This window comes from Pongo pygmaeus, chromosome 9, assembly GCF_028885625.2.
Source record: "Pongo pygmaeus isolate AG05252 chromosome 9, NHGRI_mPonPyg2-v2.0_pri, whole genome shotgun sequence".
In the NCBI taxonomy this organism is placed as follows: domain Eukaryota; kingdom Metazoa; phylum Chordata; class Mammalia; order Primates; family Hominidae; genus Pongo; species Pongo pygmaeus.
Genome location: NC_072382.2, coordinates 71,054,117 through 71,081,960, shown reverse-complemented (window position 1 = coordinate 71,081,960; position 27,844 = coordinate 71,054,117). Strand labels below are relative to the sequence as shown.

The 27,844-nt window shown below is 36.9% G+C and overlaps 2 protein-coding genes across 2 annotated transcripts; both read right to left on the bottom strand.

Moving 5' to 3' along the window:
- Positions 1-2,719: 2,719 nt before the first annotated feature.
- LOC129008666 (olfactory receptor 52Z1P) lies at positions 2,720-3,694 on the bottom strand. Its single transcript, XM_054441032.2, has one exon. It carries the CDS (start codon positions 3,692-3,694, stop codon positions 2,720-2,722), a length of 975 nt encoding a protein of 324 aa, XP_054297007.2.
- Positions 3,695-24,791: 21,097 nt separating this feature from the next.
- On the bottom strand, positions 24,792-25,836 carry LOC129008909 (olfactory receptor 51V1). Its single transcript, XM_063672238.1, has 2 exons — positions 25,312-25,836; positions 24,792-25,226 (listed from the first exon to the last, which is right to left on the bottom strand). Exons 1-2 carry the CDS (start codon positions 25,834-25,836, stop codon positions 24,792-24,794), a joined length of 960 nt encoding a protein of 319 aa, XP_063528308.1.
- Between the last annotated feature and the right edge of the window lie 2,008 nt (positions 25,837-27,844).

Below are 27,844 nucleotides of genomic sequence, written 5' to 3'. Positions count from 1 at the left end.
AGTTATTTTGGAGACAATTGTTACAATAAACAATGTATAATAATTCTTTCATTTATTTTAGGCACATATACAGTTCTATTATCATTTTGGGTTTTATTTTTTATTTTTCTTTTTGTTTTTGTTTTATGTATTTTTTGTTTTTTTGAGATGGAGTCTCTCTCTGTGGTCCAGGCTGGAGTGAGGTGGTGTGATCTCAGCTCACTGCAACCTCCAACTCCAGAATTCAAATCATTCTCCTGCCTCAGCCTCCCATGTACCTGGGATTACAGGTGTGCACCACCATGCCTGGCCTCTATCATCATTTTGAATGTGACATTTTTCCCATTCTATTTTCCTATTGGTTCTTGCAGTTGTATAAAACATTATTGATTTTTATGTTGTCCTTGTATAACTTTTTTTACTTTGAGGTGACTTATACTTAAATGATCATATCATATACAAAAGGAAGTTAAAAAAATAAAGACAAAGATGTAAATAAAGAAATACACCCCAGATTACAATTTTGCCTTTTTTCTCCCCCTGAAATCAAAATTGTGTTTGATTGATATTAACTAAGACCTCAATTATAAAACAATAGTTTGTAGTAGTACTGGTCTTGGATCTCTTGCTCATTTGAAATACTATTCTCACCTTATCAATCGCTTAGCACCCTGTACCTTTTGTTTTTTGTTTTTGCTAATTCTGTCTAGAACAACATATCAGTTTTAGCTAAGTGCTTCCAAAACTCCCTGCTTTAAAATTGTTTGGTTTCTGTCCTTTTTTTGGCCTTGCCTTGCCTTTCCTTTCCTTTCCTTTCCTTTCCTTTCCTTTCCTTTCCTTTCCTTTCCTTTCCTTTCCAGCTGAAGGGTTACTGGTTAAGGAGACAGTAGAACATGAAAACTTCTTCTCATGTCCAGGGAAATGGCTCAGTAATGTTAAATTCAGCAGCTGCATAGCAACAGCCATTTCGTAAATCCTTTCATAATCTGAGTGCTCAACTGAAAATTTATTTAGAGATTGTAAACTCAATCATTTTTACTTCTACCATTTTAACTGTCAAAATGACATATATATTACTGTGTAGCTATATACGTATATATGACTATATATATTCATATACCTATTTAAGATATCATGTTTCATGCATTTTGGATGTGAAATTGGCATTTTCTTAGCTCCCCACTGCTAAAATCAAGTATACAAAATCTTCCTACCTTTCAGTCAAATCCTCTGTCATCATACTGCAATCTATCTATTCCCTCATTTTCCATCATATTATTACTTTTATGGAGAAATGCAACACTGAGTGTAAATTTCACATTAGAATGTCCAAAACATTCTGTAGAGTAGAAAAAAAACTGTATGAAGTTTAACAGATGTACTGGGAAATGCAAATATTTTGAAGATAATTCAAAATAGCACTTAAATATTTAGTGTAGTACTAGCAGAAACAAATTAATTGGATTTTTTAGGATGTTTTATGTATTCTCCCTTCCCAATAATGGAAATACTGTAGGAAGTCTATTTCTAACTTTCTTATTCTTTGGTGCACAAACGTGTGTGTGTGTGTGTGTGTGTGTGCATGCATATATATGTGTGTGTGTGTACATACACATATATGAAGGTACATCCACATATAAATGTAGATAAATTAGTGTGTGTATATGTAAATGTAAGTGTTAATACATGTATAAATTTCTATAAAAATCAGAGAAAAAGCTAAGCATAAACCAAGCATGAATAGATTGCAAGTGTTTAAGATAGTACCTCAAATTTCTCAAAGTTTTTTCTTTTTGTCTTTCTTTAGGTGTAAATAAGGTCATTTTTTAAACATTCTCATGGCATTGTTCTAGGCTTTTAAGAAGGAGAAATTGTAAAAATTTGTATTGATGTGAAGGGATTAAGGTATAGTCTGTAGATAATATCATAGATAATTACTTTTGCTGTGATTATATTCTTTTTTATTTAAGTTTCTTGGAAAATATTCTCCTTAATCTTCTTTACCTTTTTAAAAAATGTTTATTTTAAAAATTTATTTATCACCCAGGTATAGAAATTTTCAATCATTTTACTTCTTCAGTGATGTTTCTGTTGATGCCATGATGCTCTATTGATGACTTGGGTCTAAAATCTCCACTATAGGGGGAAAATATGTATCAGCTTTTACATCATCCAGGTAATCTCATATTTGTTAATTTAATGTTGGTTATTATTTGCTTTAATTCACTATTATTCACTCATTGAATACATATGTATTATGTGTCTATTCCATACAATAGACTTTGTGAGATGTCAGTGAGTTAGAAAATATTTTAGGGATTACATTTTAACTTAAGTAACAGGTGTTGACAAAAATAACTATAATATTATGGCTTCATGTTATTGGTTCAAGTCTCTGCAGAGTACAGCGGGAGTGTTGTACATTTCAGCAGAATTTCAGACTGACTATAAAAAGCCCAGTGACTGACTCAAAACCACACTTCCTAGCTCTACATAGGAAAAGTCAATCTGGATTAAACCCTAAAATATATTTCTCTTTTCTCAATTATCTTTATGAATTTTTAAGCTAAAATTCATGAAAATAGTATTTCTGAAAAAATGGAGAATTTCATTATTTTAAAGTATTTTTTTCAAAATCTTTGATCTTTGAGTGCCTTAGCAAAATTCCGTGGACACTTTGATAGACACCATCCTTTTAAGCGTGTTTGAGGATTTCTATGGATTGTATTTATTCTATTCCCTAAAACAGACTTTTTAATCTTAACAGCATAAGAGGAGAGAAAAGCAAAATCACTCCATCTTTAATTTGTTTGGTCTTCACCCCATAAATGATGGGGTTTAGCATAGGGGGCACCAACACATAGAGATTGGCCACTAGGATGTGAATGTGGTGAGGGATGGTTTTTCCTCCAAAGCGATGGGCAAGAAATGAAAAGAATGCTGGGGTATAGAACACAAGTATGACACAGATATGAGAGCTGCATGTACTAAGGGCCTTGAATCTGGCAGCCCAGGAAGGTATCTGAAACACTGCGTGAAGGATCATTGTGTAGGATATAATGATAAGCACAATATCCAGTCCTGTAGAGAGTAGGGCCACAGTGAGGCCATAAATGATGTTGACATTGATATTGCCACATGCCAATCTGGCAATGCCCATGTGCTCACAGTAGGAATGAGGAATGATGTTTCTCCCACAATATGTAAGTCGGTATACCAGGAAGATGAACGGACAGCAGATGAAAAAGCTCCTGACCACAGTTGCTATGCCAATCTTCCTGACAGCTGATGAGGTTAAAATGGTGTTGTATCTCAGTGGGTAACAGATGGCCACATAGCGGTCAAATGCCATTGCCAGGAGAATAGCAGATTCTGCCACAAAGATGAAATGTATGAAGAACATCTGAGACACACAACTACCAAAGGATATATCCATGGAGTGGAACCAGAGGATAGCCAGCGTCTTAGGGGCTGTAGCAGTGGCGAGCAGGAAGTCGGCTGAGGCCAGCATGGATAGGAAGAGATACATGGGCTCATGGAGACTGCGCTCAGTTATGATCAGGAAGATCAAGAAGATATTGCCTGCAACAGCCACAATGTACATAAAAGAAAAAGGGATGGAGATCCAGGTATGCAAGCCTTCCAGCCCTGGGATTCCCATCAGGACATACAACACATCCTGGGGATTAGTGTGATTGTGAAAGAAAGGAGCCATATGTACAGTTTATTCGAGGCCTAGCGCCATTAATGAAAGACTACAAGGTTGAGGATTTAGAAGCACCACCATAGGCTGAATGAGGTCTCATCAGATTTTTTTTCTTTCCAATGTTCTCTGGGAAAGGAGAGTAAAATGTGTTAATAAACCTAATATGTAAGTCCTACCAAATAATTAATTGTTTGTACCTTAAAAAATTAGTAGATATTATTTAATAACTGCTTAATATGTGTCATACTACTTTACAAATATTAACTTATTAAATCTTCACAATAACCTATTGAAAAGCCCTTTAAATAACCGTTATATAAATACTATTATTTCTACAGATGTGAAAAAAACCCACAGACTTTCAGCCTCTTACCCTAGGCCCTACTGGATTTAAAGTAAGGCAGGGTAAATCTGAAAGCTTTGATCTTTACTACCATCCAATGCTGCCTATCAAGATAAAACTAGATATAAAATGCAGCATCAAATTTTTTACTGATCATATCCCTAAGGAAAATAGAGAGTTATGAAATTGAGTTGTGCTGCTTACAGAAATGGGAGGGAATTAAGTCTGACAAAATAGATTTCAAGCAATATAGCATATATGCCTTCTTCTACATTTATTGGCCTTAACTTATTGTTAAGCCGTATGCTAGCCATTGAAGACATACAGCAAACTAAATTGTTCTGCCAATTAATCTATTCCTCAAAAATATAAGATAAGACATTATAAACTTTAGCTATTTGCAATGCCAAACTGAGCTGGGTTTTTAAATGTATATGCCAGCCCAGCACGGTGGCTCACTCCTGTAATCCCAGCACTTTGAGAGGCTAAGGTGGGCAGATCACAAGGTCAGGAGTTCCAGACCAGCTTGACCAAAACAGTGAAACCCCGTCTCTATGAAAAATACAAAAATTAGCTGGGCATAGTGGCGTGCCCCTTTAATCCCAGCTACTCAGGAGGCTGAGGCAGGAGAATCGCTTGAACCTGGGAGGCAGAGGTTTCAGTGAGCAGAGATCACCCAACTGCACTCCAGCCTGGGTGACAGAGCGATACTCCCTCTCAAAAAAAAAAAAAATTATATGCCTCATAGGTGGTAAAGAATAAAATATTTTGTTTCTTTCCACTTCAGTCACTGATTGAAAATGAGACAATACACATTGTATTTCTTTATATATCTATATATCTATATCTATATCTATATCTATATCTATATATATTATACTTTAAGTTCTAGGGTACATGTGCACCACATGCAGGTTTCTTACATATGTATACATGTGCCATGTTGGTGTGCTGCACCCATTAACTCGTCATTTACATTAGGTATATCTCCTAAAGCTATCCCTCCCCACTATCCCCACCCCACAAAAGGCCCCCATGTGTGATGTTCCCCTTCCTGTGTCCAAACGTTCTCATTGTTCAATTCCCACCTATGAGTGAGAATATGCGGTGTTTGGTTTGTTCTCCTTGCGATAGTTTGCGGAGAATGATGGTTTCCAGCTTCATCCATGTCCCTACAAAGGACATGAACTCATCATTTTTTATGGCTGCATAGTATTCAATGGTGTATATGTGCCACATTTTCTTTTTTTTTCCTGTGACATTTCTTTTTTTTTTCTTTCTTTTTTTTATTTATTTTAATTTATTATTATACTTTAGGTTTTAGGGTACATGTGCGCAATGTGCAGGTTAGTTACATATGTATACATGTGCCATGCTGCTGCACTGCACCCACTAACTCGTCATCTAGCATTAGGTATATCTCCCAATGCTATCCCTCCCCCCTCCCCCCATCCCACAACAGTCCCCAGAGTGTGATGATCCACTTCCTGTGTCCATGTGTTCTCATTGTTCAGTTCCCACCTATGAGTGAGAATATGCGGTGTTTGGTTTTTTGTTCTTGCGATAGTTTACTGAGAATGATGATTTCCAATTTCATCCATGTCCCTACAAAGGACATGAACTCATCATTTTTTATGGCTGCATAGTATTCCATGATGTATATGTGCCACATTTTCTTAATCCAGTCTATCATTGTTGGACATTTGGGTTGGTTCCAAGTCTTTGCTATTGTGAATAATGCCGCAATAAACATACGTGTGCATGTGTCTTTATAGCAGCATGATTTATAGTCCTTTGGGTATATACCCAGTAATGGGATGGCTGGGTCAAATGGAATTTCTAGTTCTAGATCCCTGAGGAATCGCCACACTGACTTCCACAATGGTTGAACTAGTTTACAATCCCACCAACAGTGTAAAAGTGTTCCTATTTCTCCACATCCTCTCCAGCACCTGTTGTTTCCTGACTTTTTAATGATTGCCATTCTAACTGGTGTGAGATGGTATCTCATTGTGGTTTCGATGTGCATTTCTCTGATGGCCAGTGATGATGAGCATTTTTTCATGTGTTTTTTGGCTGCATAAATGTCTTCTTTTGAGAAGTGTCTGTTCATGTCCTTCGCCCACTTTTTGATGGGGTTGTTTGTTTTTTTCTTGTAAATTTGTTGGAGTTCATTGTAGATTCTGGATATTAGCCCTTTGTCAGATGAGTAGGTTGTGAAAATTTTCTCCCATTCTGTAGGTTGCCTGTTGACTCTGATGGTAGTTTCCTTTGCTGTGCAGAAGCTCTTCAGTTTAATTAGATCCCATTTGTCAATTTTGGCTTTTGTTGCCATTGCTTTTGGTGTTTTAGACATGAAGTCCTTGCCCATGCCTATGTCCTGAATGGTAATGCCTAGGTTTTCTTCTAGGGTTTTTATGGTTTTAGGTCTAACATTTAAGTCTTTAATCCATCTTGAATTAATTTTTGTATAAGGTATAAGGAAGGGATCCAGTTTCAGCTTTCTACATACGGCTAGCCAGTTTTCCCAGCACCATTTATTAAATAGGGAATCCTTTCCCCATTTCTTGTTTTTCTTAGGTTTGTCAAAGATCAGATAGTTTTAGATGTGTAGTATTATTTCTGAGGGCTCTGTTCTGTTCCATTGATCTATATCTCTGTTTTGGTACCAGTACCATGCTGTTTTGGTTACTGTAGCCTTGTAGTATAGTTTGAAGTCAGGTAGCATGATGCCTCTAGCTTTGTTCCTTTGGCTTAGGATTGACTTGGCAATACAGTCTCTTTTTTGGTTCCGTATGAACTTTAAAGTAGTTTTTTCTAATTCTGTGAAGAAAGTCTTTGGTAGCTTGATGGGGATGGCATTGAATCTATAAATTACCTTGGGCAGTAAGGCCATTTTCATGATATTGATTCTTCCTATCCATGAGCATGGAATCATCTTCAATTTGCTTGTGTCCTCTTTTATTTCGTTGAGCAGTGGTTTGTAGTTCTCCTTGAAGAGGTTCTTCACATCCCTTGTAAGTTGGATTCCTAGGTATTTTATTCTCTTTGAAGCAATGTGAATGGGAGTTCGCTCATGATTTGGCTCTCTGTTTGTCTGTTATTGGTGTATGAGAATGCTTGTGATTTTTACACGTTGATTTTGTATCCTGAGACTTTTCTGAAGTTGCTATCAGCTTAAGGAGACTTTGGGCCGAGACGATGAGGTTTGGGCTGAGACATGATATACAATCATGTCATCTGCAAACAGGGACAATTTGACTTCCTCTTTTCCTAATTGAATACCCTTTATTTCTTTCTCTTGCCTGATTGCCCTGGCCAGAACTTCCAACATTATGTTGAATAGGAGTGGTGAGAGAGGGCATCCCTGTCTTGTGCCAGTTTTCAAAGGGAATGCTTCCAGTTTTTGTCCATTCAGTATGATATTGGCTGTGGGTTTGTCATAAATAGCTCTTATTATTTTGAGATATGTCCCATCAATACCTAATTTACTGAGAGTTTTTAGCATGAAGCATTGTTGAATTTTGTCGAAGGCCTTCTCTGCATCTATTGAGATAATCATGTGGTTTTCGTCTTTTGTTCTGTTTATGTGCTGGATTATGTTTATTGATTTGCATATGTTGAACCAGCCTTGCATCCCAGGGATGAAGCCCACTTGATCATGGTGGATAAGCTTTTTAATGTGCTGCTGGATTTGGTTTGCCAGTATTTTATTGAGGATTTTTGCATCGATGTTCATCAGGGATATTGGTCTAAAATTTTCTTTTTTGGTTGTGTCTCTGCCAGGCTTTGGTATCAGGATGATGCTGGCCTCATAAAATGAGTTAGGGAGGATTCCCTGTTTTTCTATTGATTGGAATATTTTCAGAAGGAATGGTACCAGCTCCTCCTTGTACCTCTGGTAGAATTCGGCTGTGAATCCACCTGGTCCTGGACTTTTTTAGGTGGTAAGCTTCATAAGTGAAGGAAAAATAAAATACTTTACAGACAAGCAAATGCTGAGAGATTTTGTCACCACCAGGCCTGCCCTAAAAGAGCTCCTGAAGGAAGCACTAAACATGGAAAGAAACAACCAGTACCAGCCACTGCAAAAACTTGCCAAATTGTAAAGACCATCAAGGCTAGGGAGAAACTGCATCAACTAGCGAGCAAAATAACCAGCTAACATCATAATGACAGGATCAAATTCACACATAACCATATTAACCTTAAATGGAAATGGGCTAAATACTCCAATTAAAAGACACAGACTGGTAAATTGGATAAAGAGTCAAGACTCATCAGTGTGCTGTATTCAGGAAACCCATCTCATGTGCAGAGACACACATAGGCTCAAAATAAAGGGTTGGAGGAAGATCTAACAAGCAAATGGAAAACCAAAAAAAAGACAGGGGTTGCAATCTTAGTCTCTGATAAAACAGGCTTTAAACCAACAAAGATCAAAAGAGACAAGGCCATTACATAATGGTAAAGGGATCAATTCAACAAGAAGAGCTAACTATCCTAAATATATATGCACCCAACACAGGAGCATCCAGATTCATAAAGCAAGTCCTTAGAGACCTACAAAGAGACTTAGACTCCCACACAATAATAATTGGAGACTTTAACACCCCACTGTCAACATCAGACAGATCAACGAGACAGAAAGTTAACAAGGATATCCAGGTATTGAATTCAGCTCTGCACCAAGCAGACCTAATAGACATCTACAGAACTCTCCACCCCAAATCAATGGAATATACATTCTTCTCAGCACCACACCACACCTATTTCAGTTGACCACATAGTTGGAGGTGAAGCACTCCTCAGCAAATGTAAAAGAACAGAAACTATAACAAACTGTCTCTCAGACCACAGTGCAATCAAACTAGAACTCAGGATTAAGAAACTCACTCAAAACCGCTTAACTACATGGAAACTGAACAACCTGCTCCTGAATGACTACTGGCTACATAACAAAATGAAGGCAGAAATAAAGATGTTCATTGAAACCAATGAGAACAAAGACACAACATAACAGAATCTCTGGGACACATTCAAAGCAGAGTGTAGAGGGAAATTTATAGCACTAAATGCCCACAAGAGAAAGCAGGAAAGATCTAAAATTGACACTCTGACATTGCAATTAAAAGAACTAGAGAAGAAAGATCAAATACATTCAAAAGCTAGCAGAAGGCAAGAAATAAGTAAGATCAGAGCAGAACTGAAGGAGATAGAGACACAAAAAACCTTTCAAAAAATCAATGAATCCAGGATCTGGTTTTTTGAAAAGATCAACAAAATTGATAGACTACTAGCAAGACTAATAAAGAAGAGAGAAGAATCAAATAGATGCAATAAAAATGATAAAGGGGATATCACCACCGATCCCACAGAAATACAAACTACCATCAGAGAATACTATAAACACCTCTATGCAAATAATCTAGAAAATCTAGTAGAAATGGATAAATTCCTCGACACATACACCCTCCCAAGGCTAAACCAGGAAGAAGTTGAATCTCTTAATAGACCAATAACAGGCTCTGAAATTGAGGCAATAATTAATAGCTTACACATTGTATATCTAAGTACCACCACAGCAGCAAATAATTTGATGTTTTCACATTATAAAACAGGAGTCTGTATTACTTCAATAAATTATTAGTTATTACTAATTACTAGTTCTAAAAAATGTGGATAGAAGCAAGTGTAATATTGGGTGAAAAGGAAGATTAGGAGATACAACACCAGGGTAGGTGACATATATACAGATAGATTAGATAGGTAGATAGCTAGCTAGCTAGATAGATAGATAGATAAATGCATGGGTATAAACATAGATAATAATATGTGAATGACAGGTGGCTTCTATATTCTCTCAGTCCCCTTTCTCAAATAAAAGCTGGCTAAAGTTCTTGTTTTTTGAGGTGGCACAGGGGCTTAAGAAATGACTGCTCCACCATCTCTTGATTCCATTACAGTTCCATGCACTGAACATTGCATAGCATAGTCTGCTACCTTTACTTTTGTTTTTGTTAAGTGCTAAATATTCTGGTCTCAATTTTTGTATGATGGAAATGTTTGGGCCCCATTTTTTGAGTTACAGTTTAGAATATAAAATATCCACACAGCTGAGCAATTTAGCCTTGCTTTAAGTTGGCATGAGGTTCTTTAAAAATATTAAGATAAAATTTGAAGTTATTTAACTCTGTGGATCTACTTTATTTACATAAACTGTTTTACTATTTAATATATATCTCATTGTTACAATATTTTAAGTAAACTGTTGATGTTTCAGAGAAAGAAAAGATTAATTTTGAAGCATTCCTGACACAGTTCTAGGCCAGAGCCATGTGTGTGAGTGAAGTGTAGTTATAGAAGTGAGGGTTACAGTGACTGGGGCTTCATCAGGACATTAGTGATGGGAGAGAAGAATCTAAGTGAAAAAAAAAATACAGGAATGAAGATAAGGGGGAAGGAAAACAGATTTTCTGGCCTTTAAATTTTTTCTGGTGATCTTTTGTGATACCAGTGGTTTTTTAATATTTGTTTGTTTGTTTGTTTTTCCTGAAACATTGTCATATGTGATTACCCAAATTATAGGCCTGGGTTCCTTGTAGCATTATTCTAGGATATTTCTGACAGCATATTCTGACTGAATCATGAATGTATCCACAGAGCAAAGACAGTGTGGTGTAATAGAAACAATATAGTTCTAAGGACATATATAATTGTATTTAAATACTGGCTAAATCTTATTCTGACTCTATGACCCTGGAAACATCATTTAATTTAAACTTTAGTTCTCTTGCTTGTAAAATACCTAAAAATAAGCATAAATTTAAAATGTGAGTCATTCCTGAAGTCAGTATTTTAGGAAGGTAGCTACATAAGTCATTTATATCTCTATCCCAACAATAGATGACATCAGGGCACTAACAAAATTGTAGCAATTAAGACCAAAATTATTGTCAACTTGAATAAGTTTAACTTTTGGGACTTTAGGCTTATTATCCATCAAACTGAGATTGAATTGATTTAGGGTATCCATAAATACTAGAAATAAATTTCTTTTTTTTTGAATAAATTTCTTATACTGGGCACATGATATCAATTGGTAATCTTCACCCCGAATCTGTCATTTACTTTTATAAGGTGCAAATAGTTCAGCATGGTGACAGACACATGAATTTTGAAACGGAGTTTTATTTTTGCCCCATCACCAGTATAATATCTTTGTTACACAGGGAAGAGAGTTAAAAATTTTGGAGTGCCAGCTTCTTAATCTGTGCCTAGACTATCACCTGATGCATAATAGTCAATAAACTACAGAACAATGCACACAGACACACACACACACAATAAACTACTAAAATTTTTTATTACTGAGCCTTGTTTTAACTACTAGAATATAAATTCATCAAATCTTTGTACAACATTCAAATCGGCATATCAAAGAAAATGAGATTATTTAAACATATTCTAAGAGAAAACTAAAATTTCTTTTTGAAAATGACTCACTTAATACAAGAACACAAAAAATACTACAATTGCAAATCAACTCCAGCTAAAGCCAAGTCCAGTACTCCATGGGTCAAAAATCAAGGAAAATGTGAGATTAAGTTGTTGGAAGAATGAGCAGCTTCTGCAGTTTCTTGCCTTTTTTTTTCTGGTGTCATTCTCTACATGTTTTCATTGAGCGTAACTCAGTTTACTTACTTGTATTATCCAGAATCCTGAAGATATTTAGCAGGTTGAGAGGAGACAAAATAAATGCAAAGAGATGAGGAAATCTGGAACTATTTATACTTCTTTTAAAGCATCTCTTGGGCCCAAGGTTTTCAGCTTGAGAGGACTGAATTTTACTCCTCCCGTGGAAGGAGATGACACAGAGCTGGTTCTGGTACATAGTCCACAGGGAGAAACATACTGCATTCTCTTTCATTATAATTTGTGCATTTTTTTTTCTTCAGCCACCACTCTCTGACACCTAAGTTAACACATACACCTACATGTCTAGGTCTTTCATCCCTGTCATATATTGTTTGCAATAAGTCATTGGCAAATATAGGTTGCAAAGGAGACATATGGGAGAAGGACTTTACACATCTTAGATGGCACCTAAAAGTTAATTCTCTCATTTTATTTCCCTTTAATTTTTAAAGCTCTATTGCTTTCCCTGTTTTTCTTGGTCACATGGTCAATGGGTCAGACTCTGAAGGGCCAAGAAATTATATTAGCTACCATAGAGATCCCATTCTCTTGAAGGATGCTTTAATGAGGAATACAGATGAAGATAAAAAGATAGAAACAAATACCATGATATTCATGAAATTAAAAACTGGCTTCACACAGATAAACCAGATTTATGGAGAGAGATGTTTCCTTATTCTCTCAAGTGGAGCCTTCCATATATCTGTGATTTTTTGATATTTTTCAAGGAATCCCTAAAAGCTTTTTTGACGTATAGTAGTAAAACTTAGTAAAAAAAAAAATAGTAAAACTTCCCTATAAATACGATGTTTGACATCAGCTGACCCTCACTGGATGATCTTGATTGGATGCTAGGCAAGTGCCCAGGTCCTCCAATCGGTCATCTAGGCATCTTAGTTCTCACTGGCTAAGAGAGGTCATATTTTATTACATAAGTGGGAGTGCTATATGGATGGAGATATAAGAATTATCACATGCATTTCAAGTGCTTTCCATTCAAAGGTCTTGGAGCCATAGTGAGGGTAAATTGGATGGCTTCACCTTGCTTTTTTAGACATTAAAAAAAGGACAGTACTTATCTTCCCACCTATCCTTGGAAAAGAAATTAAAATAATCAAAGGATATTAGAGAAAAAGAGATGGAGAAAGGACAAGGAGAATTTAGGGGACAATAGAAATTGATGTCTGCATCTGACTACCTGGTAGTGACCAGACGAACAAAGAATAGAATCCAAGAGGTATATTCTGCTGATAACTTATTATAATGTTTTTTAAATCTGGGGACTCTAAAGCTTGAAGAATTTTTTTTTGAGCAAATGTTTTCAGTAAATAATGGTTTCTGATACATATAATAAGCAAGAGGGCAGTGATCCAAACTACTACTGCTGTGATACAAGTACCATATTACTACTTTAAAACACACCTTCAGCAATATTCTATGCAGATGAAATAATATTTATTGATATGTTTAATTTAATATGTTTAGTTTTCTTATAGAGGTCTACAGTCTTTGAGCCACATGCTTTAGAAAAATAATTTTCCAATTTTTATGAATGTTACGTAATTATATTATTGATATCAAGTAACAATATCATTGGAATCTTGGTATGCCCTTAATAATCATATATCTATATGATTATCTAATATACCTAGATGTTTTTGCAGGGAACATGTAAGTATTATGTAGAATAAATAAAGATTATAAAAATTCTCACATAAGTTCATGTCAGAAATTGCCATTACTTTAGAGCAGATTGTGCTGCTAAAAGACTCAGTTTTTAAATTTCTATGGATTTCAAGGAAATGGATAAATGATTGTGGCCTTGTTAACCAAAATAGCAGTAAAAATGGCTTTGGCTACTGATTTAATTTCTGTAAATTAAGGATGTTGGATTGCTTGAGATTTTAGCTCTAACTCTGCTTCAATATGTAAGATACTTCTAATTAAGTCTAGATAATTGTTCTATAGGTAAATTAGTGTCCTGGATGCTAGTGCTTCAGCCAAAAAATGAAAAAGATACAATTAAATGAAAGCCTTTATCTTACTGTAGGACTTGAGTGGAGGAAATCCAAGAAAAGAATTCCATATGGTCCTTTCTTTGAACAAGTAATTTGGCATAATTGGATGCCTGGTTTCTTCTCATTTGTAAGTTAGTAAAGCTGGGAGTTGGTGCTAGTAAAGCTGGGAGTTTGTGCCAGAAAAGAGAGCAGAAATATTAATTTATTTCTTCCTTGTTTGTAGGCTGTAGAGCAAGCTTGTCCAACCTGTGGCCCATGGGCTGCATGCGTCCCAAGATGGCTTTGAATGCTATCCAACACAACTTTCTTAAAATATTATGAGATTTTATGGGACATTTTGTGATTTTTTTTTTTTTGGCTCATCAGCTGTCATTAGTGTTAGTGTATTTTATGTGTGGCCCAGGGAAGCCAAAAGATTGGACATCCCTGCTGTAGAGTTTCTCAGTGGTTGGAATCAATATTTGCAGAGCCTTGTAGCTTTTCCAAAGTTTTTTCCCCTGCCACATTGAAGAATAGCTTGAGCAATAGCTACTCTTCTTTCTAGGTGGAGTTTGTGAATTACTTTAGAGATGATCTTTATCTGGGAAGAATCACTAATATATTATCTCTTCGTTTAGCTAACGTAAGGTTATTAGGTACTTTTCTTTAAGGAAGGGTACACCAGGACCTGCCTTAATAAGGCTTGATGACATTTATCTTCCTTCTAATACATCATAATATGTGTGTCGTGCAGAGATAAACTTGTATAGAAGCCAATATGACTGCTTGTATTAAAGAAACAAAGTTTAATTCATCGTTTCATTGTTGTGTTTTGCTTACATTTTATGTATTTTGTTGAATTGTGTTTAATCACAAGAGTAATGCATGTCTGATATGGTTTGGATCTATGTCTCCACCCTAATCTCATGTTCAGTTGTAATCCCCAGTGTTGAAGATGGGGCCTGGTGGGAAGTGATTGGATCATAGGGCAGAGTTATCATAAATAGCTTAATATAAGTCCCTTTTAGTACATATAGTGCATAGTGGGTGAGTTCTCTTGAGATATGGTTGTTTACTACCTCCCCGCCTCTTCTTCCTGCTCCAGCCATGTGAAGACACCTGCTCCTGTTTTGCTCTCTGCCATGATTATAAGTTTCCTGAAGCCTCCCTAGAAGCTGAGCAGATGTTGCCATGCTTCCTGTACAGTCTTTAGAACTGTGAGCCAATTAAACTTCTGTTCTTCACAACATACCCAGTCTCAGGTATTTCCTTATATCAAGATGAGAATGGACTAATACAGAAAATTGGTAGCAAGCGTGGGGTACTGCTATAAAGATACATGAAAATGTGGAAGCAACTTTGGCATTGGATAACAGGCAGATGTTGGAAGAGTGTGGATGGCTCAGAAGAAGACAGGGAGATGAGGGAGAATTTGGAACTTCCTAGAGACTTGTGGAATGGTTGTGACCAAAATTCTGATAGTGATATGGACAATGAATTCCAGGCTGAAGTGGTCTCAGATGGAAATGAATAATTTATTGGAAAATGGAGCAAAAGTCACTTTTGTTATACATTAGCAAAGAAGTTGGCTGCATTGTGCCTCTACCTTAGAGAATCTGTGGAAATTCGAACTTGATAATATTATTTAAGTTATGTGACAGAAGTTTCTAAGCAGCAAGGTGTTCAAGATGTGGCCTGGCTTCTTCTAACAACCTATGCTCATATGTGTGAGCAAAGAAATAACATAAAATTGGAACTTACATTTAAAAGGGAAGCAGAGCATAAAAGTTTGGAAAATTATCTGCTTGGCCATGTGGTAGAAAACAAAAGCTCATTTTCAAAGGAGCAATTCAAGCAGGCTGTAGGAATTTGCATAGATGAAGAGGAGCCAAGTTCTAATAGCCAAAATAAAGGGGAGAATGCCTCAAAGACATTTCAGGGACCCTTGTAGCAGCCCCTCACATCACAGGCCCAGTGGCCTAGGAGTACTGAATGATTCTGTGGGTGAGATTCAGGACCCTGCTGCCTTGGGCAGCCTCAGGACACTGTTCCTTGTATCCTGGCTGCTCCAGCACCAGCTGTGGCTCAAAGGGGCCCAGGAACAGCTAGGGCCACTGCTTCAGAGGGTGCAAGACATAAGCCTTGGAGGCTTCCATGTGATGATAAATCTGGGAGTGTGCAAAGGTCAAAAAGTTGAGGCTTGTGAGCCTCCACCTAGATTTCAGAGGATGTGTAGAAAAGCCTGAGTGTTCAGGCAGAAGCCTCCTGCAGAGGCAGAACCCTCATGAAGAACCTCTAATAGGGCAATGTGGAGGAAAAATATGAGGTTGGAACCCCCTCACAGAGTCCCCACTGGGGCACTGCCTAGCAGAGCTATGAGAAAAGGGCCACCGTCCTCCAGACCCCAGAATGGTAGATCCACTGACAGCTTGCACCATGCACATAGAAAAACTGAAAACACTCAATACAATCTCTTGAGAGCAGCAGCAGGGTTAAACTGTGCAAAGCAATAGGGGTGGAACTGCCCAAGGCCTTGGGAGCCCACCTCTTGCATCAGTGTGTCCCTGATATGAGACATAGGGTCAAAGGAGATTATTTTGGAGTGTTAAGGTGTGTATTTGTCTATTTTAAACTGCTATGAAGAAATACCTGAGACTGGGTAATTTATAAAGAAAAAGAGGTTTAATGGACTCATAGATCCACATTGCTGGGGAGGCCTCACAATCATGGTGGAAGGTGAAGGAGGAGCAAAGTCACATCTGACATGGTGGCAGGCAAGAGAGCATGTGCAAGGGAAGTGCCCTTTATAAAACCATCAGATCTTGTGAGACTTGTTCACTATCATAAGAACAGCATGTGAAAAACCTACCCCCATGATTCAATTACCTCCCAGTGGGTCCCTTCCATGACAGGCAGGGATTATGGGACCTACTATTCAAGAAGAAATTTGGGTGGGAAAACTGCCAAACCATATCAAGGTGTAATGACCACCCTGCTGGGTTTTCTACTTGTGTGGGAACTTTAGCCCCTTTCTTTTGGTGCATTTCTCTCTTTTGGAATGGGAATTTGTACCCAATGCCTGTACCTCCATTATGTCTTGGAAGTAACTAACTTGTTTTTGATTTTACAGGCTCATAGGTTGAAGGGACTTCCCTTTTCTTGGATAAGACTTTGGACTTTGGACTTTTGAGTTAATGCTGGAATGAGTTAAGACTTTATAGGACTGTTGGGAAGTAATGATTGTATTTTGTGATGTGAGAAGACCATGAGATTTGGAAGGGGCCAGAGGTGGAAGGATATGGTTTGTATCTGTGTCACCACCCAAATATCATGTTAAATTATAATCACCAGTGTTGGAGGTGGGGCCTGGTGGGAGGTAATTCAATCATGGTGGCAGAGTTCTCATCAGCGATTTAGTACCATCCCCCTTAGTACTGTATAGTAAGTGAGTTCTCATGAGGCTGGTTGTTTAAAAGTGTGTAGTACCTCCTACCCTGCTTCTCCCTGTCCTGACCATGTGAAGATTCCTGCTGCTGCTTTGTCTTCTGCTATGATTGTAAGTTTCTTGAGGTCTCCCTAGAAGCTGAGCAGATGCTGCCATGCTTCCTGTACAGCCTGAAGAACTTTGAGCCAATTAAGCCTCTGTTCTTTATAAATTACCCAGTCTCAGGTATTTTTTTACAGCAGTGTGAAAACATGCCAATACAATGCCAATAACACATCCAACAATAAATGATATTTAATGCCACCATTAATAATTTTTTCTTCTTCCTTCCTTTGGTACTCAGTGTGATCAAGATTTGGGAGTTAATCATTTTACTCCTCTTTACTCACGTTCAAAGTGACATGAAACCTGTATCTAAGTGTGTTATCTCCATGGGAAGATACTAAATCTTTTATTTATCATCTTATTTTTAATAAATCATAACATTACCTGTTATTAAATATTAATCTATTTCATTCTATGCAATAGCTGTCTGAAACTAAGTCAAAGAATGTACCATACTTTATTCACTATTTGTCTATTATTGAATATCTATATTTGTTTGAGGAATAATAATCAAAACAGAAGGATATGAAAGACTATAGGAATGGAAGTTTCTCACCAGCAAGATAAAATAGGTTAATGGAGTAATAGGTAGAGAATGATGACTATAATTAAAGAAAATGAATTAAGCAATATACAATTAAAGCTCTTTATGTCTTTTCACAGCTTGATAGACCTTTATTTAAATCACTGAATAATATTCTATCCTATGGATGTTCCACAGTTTATCCATTCATCTTGGTTACTTTCAACTTTTGGCAATTATGAATAAAGTTCCTATAAACCTTGGTTAGTTCATGTCTGTGTGTGGACATAAATTTTCAACTCATTTGGGTAAATACATAGGAGTGTGATTGTTGGGTCACATGAAAAGACTATGTTTAGTTTTGTAAGAAACTGTAAACTGTCTTCCAATTTGGCTGCACTATTTCTCATCCCTACAAGCAATAAGTGAGAGTTACTGTTGCTCCACTTCGTTGCCAGTGTTTGGTGGATGTCAGTATTTTGGAATTTGGCCTTCTAATATGTGTGTAGTGGTTGGTATCTTCTTGTTTTAATGTGCAGTTTCTTAATGACATGTGTTATTGAGTATATTTTCATGTGCTTATTGCAATCTATACATCTTCTTTGGTAAAGTGTCTGTTCAGATCTTTTGCCCACTTTGCAATTGGATTGTTTGTTTTTTATTGTAGAATTTTAAAAGTTCTTCGTATAATATGTATACAAGTCCTTTATCAGATAATATGTTTTGCATGTATGTTCTCTGTGGCTTGTTTTTTTCATTCTCTTAACTTACTATGAATTTTTATTTCATTTTATTTTGTTCTGGGTATTTTGTGAATACTCTCAATTTCAACTGCTGTGTTTTGTTCAGAAAAATGTCTCATATTGATCTCTAGTAAGTTCCTTCTACGTGTTCTATTTTCACTCTCTCCTGAACTCCAGTAAGATTTTGGAGTTCCTGACGTCACCCTATTTTTTCCTCCATGCCCCCCATATTTATTCCTTTGTCCTTTTTTTCTGCACTGCTAAATCTACTTCCTGTCCCCCTTATTGGCTTCTTCATCTATCATATTTTTGTTTAATTTACCAATATTTATCATGTCCTCTATTTTTAATACTATTCTGTTCTTACATCAAGGATCTAAAATGAGTGGTTATTTAATTGACAATATTTATTATGTACCTCTTTTATTATTAGCTTTTATTTTCTGCCCTGAATAAGCTGTGCTCCAAATAAGTTTTCTTTATTAAAATTGATTCTAGGTATGTAATTTTTGCGCTGGTGGACTTAATTGCATTCTTGATAATCTTTGTCTGTCCTTCTGTGTCCGGAATTGGTGGGTTCTTGGTCTCGCTGACTTCAAGAATGAAGCCGCAGACCCTCATGGTGAGTGTTACAGTTCTTAAAGATGGTGTGTCCAAAGTTTGTTACTTCAGATGTGTCTGGAGTTCCTTCCTTCTGGTGGGTTCGTGGTCTTGCTGGCTTCAGGAGTGAAGCTGCAGACCTCCACGGGGAGTGTTACAGCTTTTAAAGGAGGAGCATATGGAGTTGTTCATTCCTCCTGTCTTGAGTTGTTCATCCCCTCTGGTGGGTTCGTGGTCTTGCTGGCTTCAGAAGTGAAGCTGCAGACCTTCGCAGTGAGTGTTACAGCTCATAAAGGAGGTGCGGATCCAAAGAGTGAGCAGCAGCAAGATTTATTGTGAAGAGCAAAAGAACAAAGCTTCCACAGCATGGTAGGGAACACAAGTCAGTTGCCACAGCTGGCTCGCGCAGCCTGCTTTTATTCCCTTATCTGACCCCACCCACATCCTGCTGATTGGTCCATCTTACAGAGAGCTGATTGACCCATTTTACAGAGAACTGGTTGGCCCATTTTACAGAGAGCTGATTGGTCCATTTTGACAGGGTGCTGATTGGTGCATTTACAAACCTTGAGCTAGACACAGAGTGCTGATTGGTGCATTTACAATCCTTTAGCTAGACACAAAAGTTCGCCAAGTCCCCACTAGATTGGCTAGACACAGAGCACTGATTGGTGCATTTACAAACCTTGGACTAGACACAGATTGCTGATTGGTGCATTTACAATCCTTTAGCTAGACACAAAAGTTCTCCAAGTCCCCACTAGATTAGCTAGACACAGAGAACTGATTGGTGCATTTACAAACCTTGAGCTAGACACAGGGTGCTGATTGGTGCCTTTACAAACCTTGAGTTAGACACAGATTGCTGATTGGTGCATTTACAAAGCTTTAGCTAGACATGAAAGTTCTCCACTTCCATATTTCATGGTGAGGAACAAAGAATATAGTGGGGATTTCTATGAACACAGTACAATTAGTTATCTGGACACTTACTTTGAAGGCTGATCAGAAAGAAGCCTAGCTAATACAGTAAGCGAATACTCAAATGCCAATATCTATTAGTCCTTTCTCTTGAGACAGCTTATCAGCATTCAATATGTATTCTTTTGCCTAATCTGTTTCATATATTATACCTTAGTCCTGGCATCCTTTGCACTGAATTTCCCAGTGTCTGGATCATCATTGATTTCGTTACTACAGACAATAATCATTTTGCCAGAACTAAAGAGAAATGAGTACCTGGCTATCTTTAGGCAGCCTTAAACAGGTATTCACCTTTTCTACCATTTTTAGCCCTACCCCTCACGAATGCTTTATAAGTAATTCCTGTGTTTTTCCAGAAAATGCTCTTTTCAGATAATGTTTTTTCTCATTGGTATCCTTTTCTGTAGACATATAGATTTCAGATTAATCTATCCTGTTCTGTTTTTTAAAAAAATCATATTTAAATGTATATATTTATCAATTTGTTTATACATATAGTGCTATTATTTTCTTCACAATGTCTCTGTGTGTACATCTGTAGCTTTAGTGGATTAGAGAAAGTAGCAGAAATGAACACATATTCAGTCTTCCAGGTTTATATGTAAATTGACACTTTCACTCATATTTCTTAAATTTATATTTTATTATTCAGTACAGAAAAATACATAAATAAAAGTATAGTTTGATAAATTGACACAAAATTAGCAAAAGCTTTTAACAAACATTCAGACCAAGAAAGAGAACATTACCAGCATCTCAAAAGCTAAACACTGATTCTGATTCCTCAGTTCTGGCTGCAACCTGAAAGCCTGCATTTTCTATGTGCTATTACATGGGGCCAAGACTGCAGGGGCAGAAACCACACTTTTACTGGAAAAGCTTTAGGACATCAACTCCTACTGCAGGGGTGTTCTTGGCTAGGTTGGCATTAATTTTTAAGTTTCTGCAAGAGACTTCTGGGAAAATGGACTATTTTTATTTCCTTCATCTGGAGGCCTCTATTCACTACCCTAGCAATTATCATCTGCAAGTAATGGTAACAAATATCCTAGGGAATGGAGACACAGCCTCAAGTAGAACATCTCTTAAGTCTATTTAACAATAAGATTTTGATAAGCCTAGGAAAATAGGGAGGTATAGTGTAGAGCAGTCCTGGCCGCTTACTGGTACTGGTCCGTGGCCTGCTAGGAACCTGGTCTCACAGCAGGGGGATGAGCAAGCATTACTGCCTGAGCTCCTCCTCCTGTCACATTGGCAGTGGCGGCATTAGATTCTCATAGAGGCGTGCAAGGGATCTAGGTTGCGTGCTTCTTATGAGAATCTAATGCCTAATGCTCTGAGGTGGAACAGTTTCATCCTGAAACCATGCCCTCCTGCACCTTGTCTTCCACAAAAGCAGTCACTGGTACCAAAAACATTGAAGACTGCTGGTGTACAGTGAATATCTGCCTGTGGATTTATTATTAGCAGATCATTTTTACTAAAAACACATTTCTAATCCCGAACCATGTCCTCTCACTTCTAAGAATCACTGATTTCTCCCACTGGACCTTAGCTTTTCGGTGTAAGAGTTAAATGAATAGAAATTGAATGGACTAGAGTTTCTGATTTCTGAATCTTACTTTTGTCACCTTGTTCTCAGCAATATTTTTGTTTTCTCCTTATTATAATAACTGTGACTTCATTTAAGGGAGCAGTTACAATGATATGACAGTCTACCTATTAAAAAAAAAAAAAAGGCAAAAAGAAGAGAACTGTGTTTCCCTAACATCACTGTGGCTGTTTTCGTAACTTTTCTCAGTGACGCTGGATAGTAGCCTTGCAGGCCTTACAAAGAAACCTGGTAACTGCTTCTCACTGGCTCTGCAGGCTACGACATCAACAACAGTTTCAGCTGTTGTTGCCTAATTCATGGAAAACAAATTTCCTTAGAAGCTGGCTTTTTGAGATATATGGAAAAATGTCTCCACCTGGCTACTATGTAGCTTTTTAAAACAGACAGTGTTTTAAACACCTGTGATGTCTCCGTCTGCTCTTCCTTCCAGGACCTGGGCTGATGTCTCTGAAATTGCCTTTTCTTCCTCAGGAGAGGTTTAGTTATTTTTTAAGTAATTGCTTCCAGATAGAGGCCTTTGCAAAACAAACAATCTAAACTACTAGTGTTCTAAACCTGTTTCTTTCTGTATAAAGCCCAGTAATCATATAAAGTTTACTTTCATTGGCTTTTTTTTTTGTTTGTTTTTTACTGATTTTCCTCCCTTTGGCTGAATTGTAAAGATTCTGAAGTTCTTCATAAATCTTATCATCATAGTACAATTATATAGCTCTAAAATAAGCAATGATTTCTGAGGATACTCAGGTATTTTTTATCACCTGTTTTTTCACGGCCATTATTTCAAACTATTTTGGTTCACATTCTATAGGTTGCTTAATCTGAAGCACAAACATTCATAGTATAAGTCTTCAGATGAGCCTTCCTAATCTCCCTGTTAAACATAACTCTCAAACCAACAACTCAGTTGTGTCAGACATGTAATATTGTTCAAATAATAAATATAAATTCATTCCGATGCTTCCCTATGAGTGGCTGGTGGGAAACATATTGTCAGTTATTGAAGAATTCTCTGCTTCCCCAGTGTTGTGTCAGCTCTCTGGTGTATGGGAGGTGGATGCTTATTCACATTCAAAGCATTAGAGGGAAGCTTCTTTGGCCATTGAGAAATCTATGAGACATTCACATGACTTCTACAGATTCAGCAGCTAACTTCTCTTTTAATTATAAAACTGGGGCATAGGAATCTTGTCAGATTGGCCACATTCCAGTCTGCCAGGAGGGACTGTGCAGACATTTATTATCATTAGGGAACCTGGAGCAGTACTACCACCTGACATTCATATTAACTTTTCTTTTTTTTTTTTTTTTTGAGACAGAGTCTCGCTCTGTCACCCAGGCTGGAGTGCAGTGGCGTGATCTCAACTCACTGCAAGCTCCACCTCCTAGGTTCACGCCATTCTCCTGCCTCAGCCTCCCGAGTAGCTGGGACTACAGGTGCCCGCCACCATGCCTGGCTAATTTTTTGTGTTTTTTTTAGTAGAGACGGGGTTTCACCATTGTTGGCCAGGATGGTCTCGATCTCCTGACCTCGTGATCTGCCCACCTCGGCAGCTACTATGATTATGTAGTAAAATATATAATTGACATTTTCGCCTCTAGAACCTGCCTCACAGTTTTCAGCTCTGACAGCTATACCAGAAGATGCACTAGATCCTCTTTGACATCAGGAAATTCACTCCTTTATCCTTCAAATTAACCTTATACTGTAACCCAGAAGACCTAATTTATTGTTCTAGGAATAATTTTACACTTATCTTTCTAACCAGATACTTTACTCTGTCCAGAAACAATTTCCTCACTTTGAGGTTTAAGCTATTAGAAACCAAACCCTGTATTTTTGTTTCCCTCTGAGTCAAATAAGTAGACAGAGGCTATGTTATTGAATGAAGTCCAAAGGGAAAGGAAAGGAAGGCATAACTACAGGAAGACAAATCTAGTTAAGTTTCAGTTGATATCTAAAAATAAAAAGAAATATGCTTTTTGGTGTAAAATGACTCTTATGCATCAATTTGTCCAATTTTAACACCTCCTTAGATACCTAATAGAATATAGGAAAATTAAAACAATTATTTTCCTTTTATCCATGCATAGTTCTGTACCTGATTTCCTTCCTTTCTTTCCTTCTTTGGAAAGCTGCACTAGCTTACTTAGAAGAGAACCCCTTTATGTTCTTTTATCTTCTTTCTTTTAAACTCAGATAAGTCATTAGCGGACAGTCTCATCTGTTCAGAAGATCCCCCACTTAGATATAAAAGGAAAAGATCCAGAGCAAAATCTACTTCCAGCCTTGTAGCAGTGGAGTCCACATATAAAATCTAAAAAATAAAGATTCTAATTTAAATTAGACATGGTAGAAGTTGAATCCAAAGTCATATTTCTTTGTGTCTTCTTTATAAACTATGGCTTCCCTGTCCAATACAGTGGCTGCTGAACTGAACTGTCTAATACAAGGACATTAAACATTTAAATATAAATTAACTTAAAGTAACTGAAATTGTAAATGCAGTTGTTCAATTACACTACCATCATTTCAAAAGCACAAGAGCCATATATTTCACTTCAGTTGTTTTATGGTATTTCACAGAACATCGCCATCAGTTTAGAAAAGTTCCCTTGGACAATTCTGGTCCATACAGTTATCACAACATTCCTATGAGTTGGCTATATTCTCCATTTTGAAGGTTAATTAAGTAAACCTCAGAGAATGAAAGAAACTTCAAGTTATCTACTTTGAAACTTGAAAACCTAGGCTTTTAATCCAGCTTTGTTTTACAGCAGAGGAAATGCTCAAAAGTACATTTGAGGCAAATAAACAATTTTTTCCTCTTTCTTAAATATGGTCAGACTGATAGAGTGACCTACATGTGTCCAGGTTGACACAATGGAACATGTTTATTGATTCTCTGACTATATTTAAATATTTTTAAAGTCATTTATCGTGGACTCAGAGTAAATCTCTAATTTTAATAATTTTTTCTTTCTGTGGCACTGATTTTTTTTTATTATTATTGCTGCTTTTCTTTCTTTTTTTAGGCAATAAATCTCAATCTCTCTCAATATCTTTTCTGAGAACAGAGTCTAAGCATTCTGGTATGAATCTGTTGGGTCTTGACACTGTAAATGATGGGATTCATTAAAGGTGGGAAAAGGATGTAGATGTTACCAATGAGAACGTGGGCCACGGGGGAAAGATGCTTGCCAAAACGGTGCACCATTGTGAGGCTAATGATAGGGATGTAGAACACAAGGACAGCACAGATGTGGGAGATGCAGGTCTGAAATAATTTATGCCGCTCTTCCTGAGAGGCAACTGCCAGGACTGACTTAAGAATCAGGATGTAGGAGAAAAGGATGAGTACAGCGTCCAACAACAGTATGCAAAAAACCAGCATCAGGGCATAGTAACTATTGAATCGGATGTCTGAACAGGCTAAGTGGAGAAGATCCTGGTGCAGGCAGAAAGAGTGAGAAAGGATGTGGAAATGAAGTGTGATGATCTGGCTAATGTTGCACAAGGACCTGTCAGCTATGTTAGAAATAAATCTCACACTCTCTAAAAAAAAAAAAAAAAAAAAAAAAAAAAAAATTCAGATGGATGATGGGGGGTGTAATAAAGAAAAAACTCCTACCTATTATAGTGAGCCCAATTTTGATAATTCTGGAATTAGTCAGGATGGAGGAATAACGCAGTGGATTGCAAATTGCAATGTACCGGTCAAAGGCCATAGCAAGGAGGACAGAGGACTCCATGAAGGACAGACCATGGATGAAATAGGACTGGGCAATGCAGGAATCCAAGCTGATCTCTCGAATGATCCCCCACAGGATCCCCAGCATTGTGTACGCAGTGGACAGCCCCATGCACAGGTCAGTGAGGGCCAGCATGGACAGGAAGTAAAACATGGGCTGGTGCAGGCTTGGCTCAGTCCATATCACATGGAGAACCATGCAATTGCCCAAAAGCACCATGGCATAGATAGAGGAGAAGAGGATGGAGAAGCAGGGGTATTGCTGCTCCAGGCCAGAAAATCCAGTGAGAAGAAGGGAAGAATTCGTGCTAGGGCTTACTGAAGTAATCATTCTGGAACTGAGATACATGTAAGAGTATTTTTTCAAAGGAAATGTTTCAATTTCAGCTGAATACAATGAAATTTCTAAGTAAACGAAATACCTTAAAAATTACTGACTTAAACAAAATAGCTGAGAAATTCTGTTTCTTTGAGACATAGTATCCATTGCCTTTGAGAAAATGGTCTTCTTTTGATGTCATTTAAAAGTCATTATTTTTTCACTGTCTGGATTTGAACATACTCTTAGAAGCCATATGTAAAAACACATAAGGAAGAGATTAGTAAAAGGAGAAGGCTAGTTTTAAAAAAAAATGTTGCTTAGACATTTTCCCAAGGATAGTGGTAAAAATTTTATACCAGTAAAGAGCCGAGGTTCTCGAAAAATTATTTTCTTCTCTCTAATTCATTAAACATTCGAAGTGAAGAGTAATCTTTGGGCTTTAAATATCATAAGTCCATTAAATAGTCACTTTTCCATCATTTTCCATTTTGTGCCATCTCCAAGTATATTTTTTCTCCAAATAGTATTTAATGAAGATACTCCTGTTTTCTCCCCCTCCAGATGACATAACCAGCAATTACTTTTTCTTCGCTGGTGATAAGCAGAGAGGAATGTTTATGCATGAGACCTTGGGTAAATGATTTCTCACTGGAGCTCTGGCCTCTTGAGATGTTCAACTCATTTGTGCCTTTGTGATGTAGAGAATTAGATTGAAGACACTGAGCCTTTGATAGCAGCTCAGTGCTTCCCATTCCTTTATTTATTCAGTTAATGAGCTGCTTAAGTATTTATTCAATATACATTTATTGAATGTATTGGCCAATTGTGTTTTCTTTCTTAGAACCTGCAATTCTACAGATCACAAAGCCAGGCTCAAACAACCAAGCTTATAATTTCAAAAGCCTCATGGTAGCAGAATCAATTGGCTTCTTCTTTACATTGTTTGCCTGCTTTAAGTTCCAGACCTGAGAATCATCATAAGTTTTTTTTAAAGCTCTAATAATGTAAACAGATGTTCAAAAGTCCATACTTTCACGTTTGATTGAGTAACTTCGAGATGTTAAAGTAACTTCAGATTTGGGCTGCCCTTTATGTCCTACTTTTCAGCTTTGTCTTACTAGCCTTACAACACAGTTCCACAGACTTTCTTCTCAATGTACTCTCTATACTACACTGACGTCTTCTAGCAGTCTAACCATTGTTTTTCTTGCCCTGACTCCTCAGCATTGAATAACTTAGCTCACTATTTTTAATACTTTTTTCTCCATAGAATGCTTGAAGTTTGTTTCTTGCAGAGGATTTTTCAGTCTTTTGAATACATATCTTCTTTCATTTCTCTAAATCGAATTTCTCTTCTTTCGTAAAATTTTTCTCGAAATGTTCTGTCTGCCTAAATTATTCATCATCTTTTCCTCAATTTCTTCCTACCCTTTTTAAAATGATCTTGCAACTCAACAATCCCTTTTCAAGAAGTTACTTAAGACAAATTTATCCATATATCTATTATTTTGGTATCACGTTTCAATTTTAAATAAAACTTATAATTTTGTATTTATTAGCTAAATATTTAATATTTAAACTAAATATTTAACTAATGTCTGTTACAAACTAAATTCTCAGTTCCTTAATGTGCAGACTATGTCAACTTTTTCTTACTATTTGAGACTAACATTTGCACCTCTAATTCCTGACCACTTCTGAGAGCTCAAATTTATGAATACAACTGCCTATTTGATATATTCATCTGAGTGCTTAATCTTAAAATAAGAATGATGCCAATAAAGTAATTGATTTTCCCCCCAAAATCTATTTTCTGTCCCTTTTCTCCTAATATCATAAAGTGACTCCACCAATAACATAATTGCATAAGACAAGTCTTGAGTCATTTTTAAAATTTTTTATTTCTCTCTTTCCTTCCCTTTCCTCTCTCTGTCAAATCTTTCATCAATTTCTACCATTTCCACCAGAAACACATCCCGGATATGCCCACTTTTACACATTGCCCGTCTTGGTTTATAATATCATTGTTTCCCTG

What these genes read in the sequence shown, in the direction of transcription:
- LOC129008666 (XM_054441032.2), bottom strand. Translation starts at nt 3,694, where the DNA reads ATGGCTCCTTTCTTTCACAATCACACTAATCCCCAGGATGTGTTGTAT.
- LOC129008909 (XM_063672238.1), bottom strand. Translation starts at nt 25,836, where the DNA reads ATGTATCTCAGTTCCAGAATGATTACTTCAGTAAGCCCTAGCACGAAT. An exon ending in ATCTGAATTTTTTTTTTTTT is followed by an intron (nt 25,227 to 25,311) that starts TTTTTTTTTTTT and finishes CAGATCATCACA; the next exon opens with CTTCATTTCCACATCCTTTC.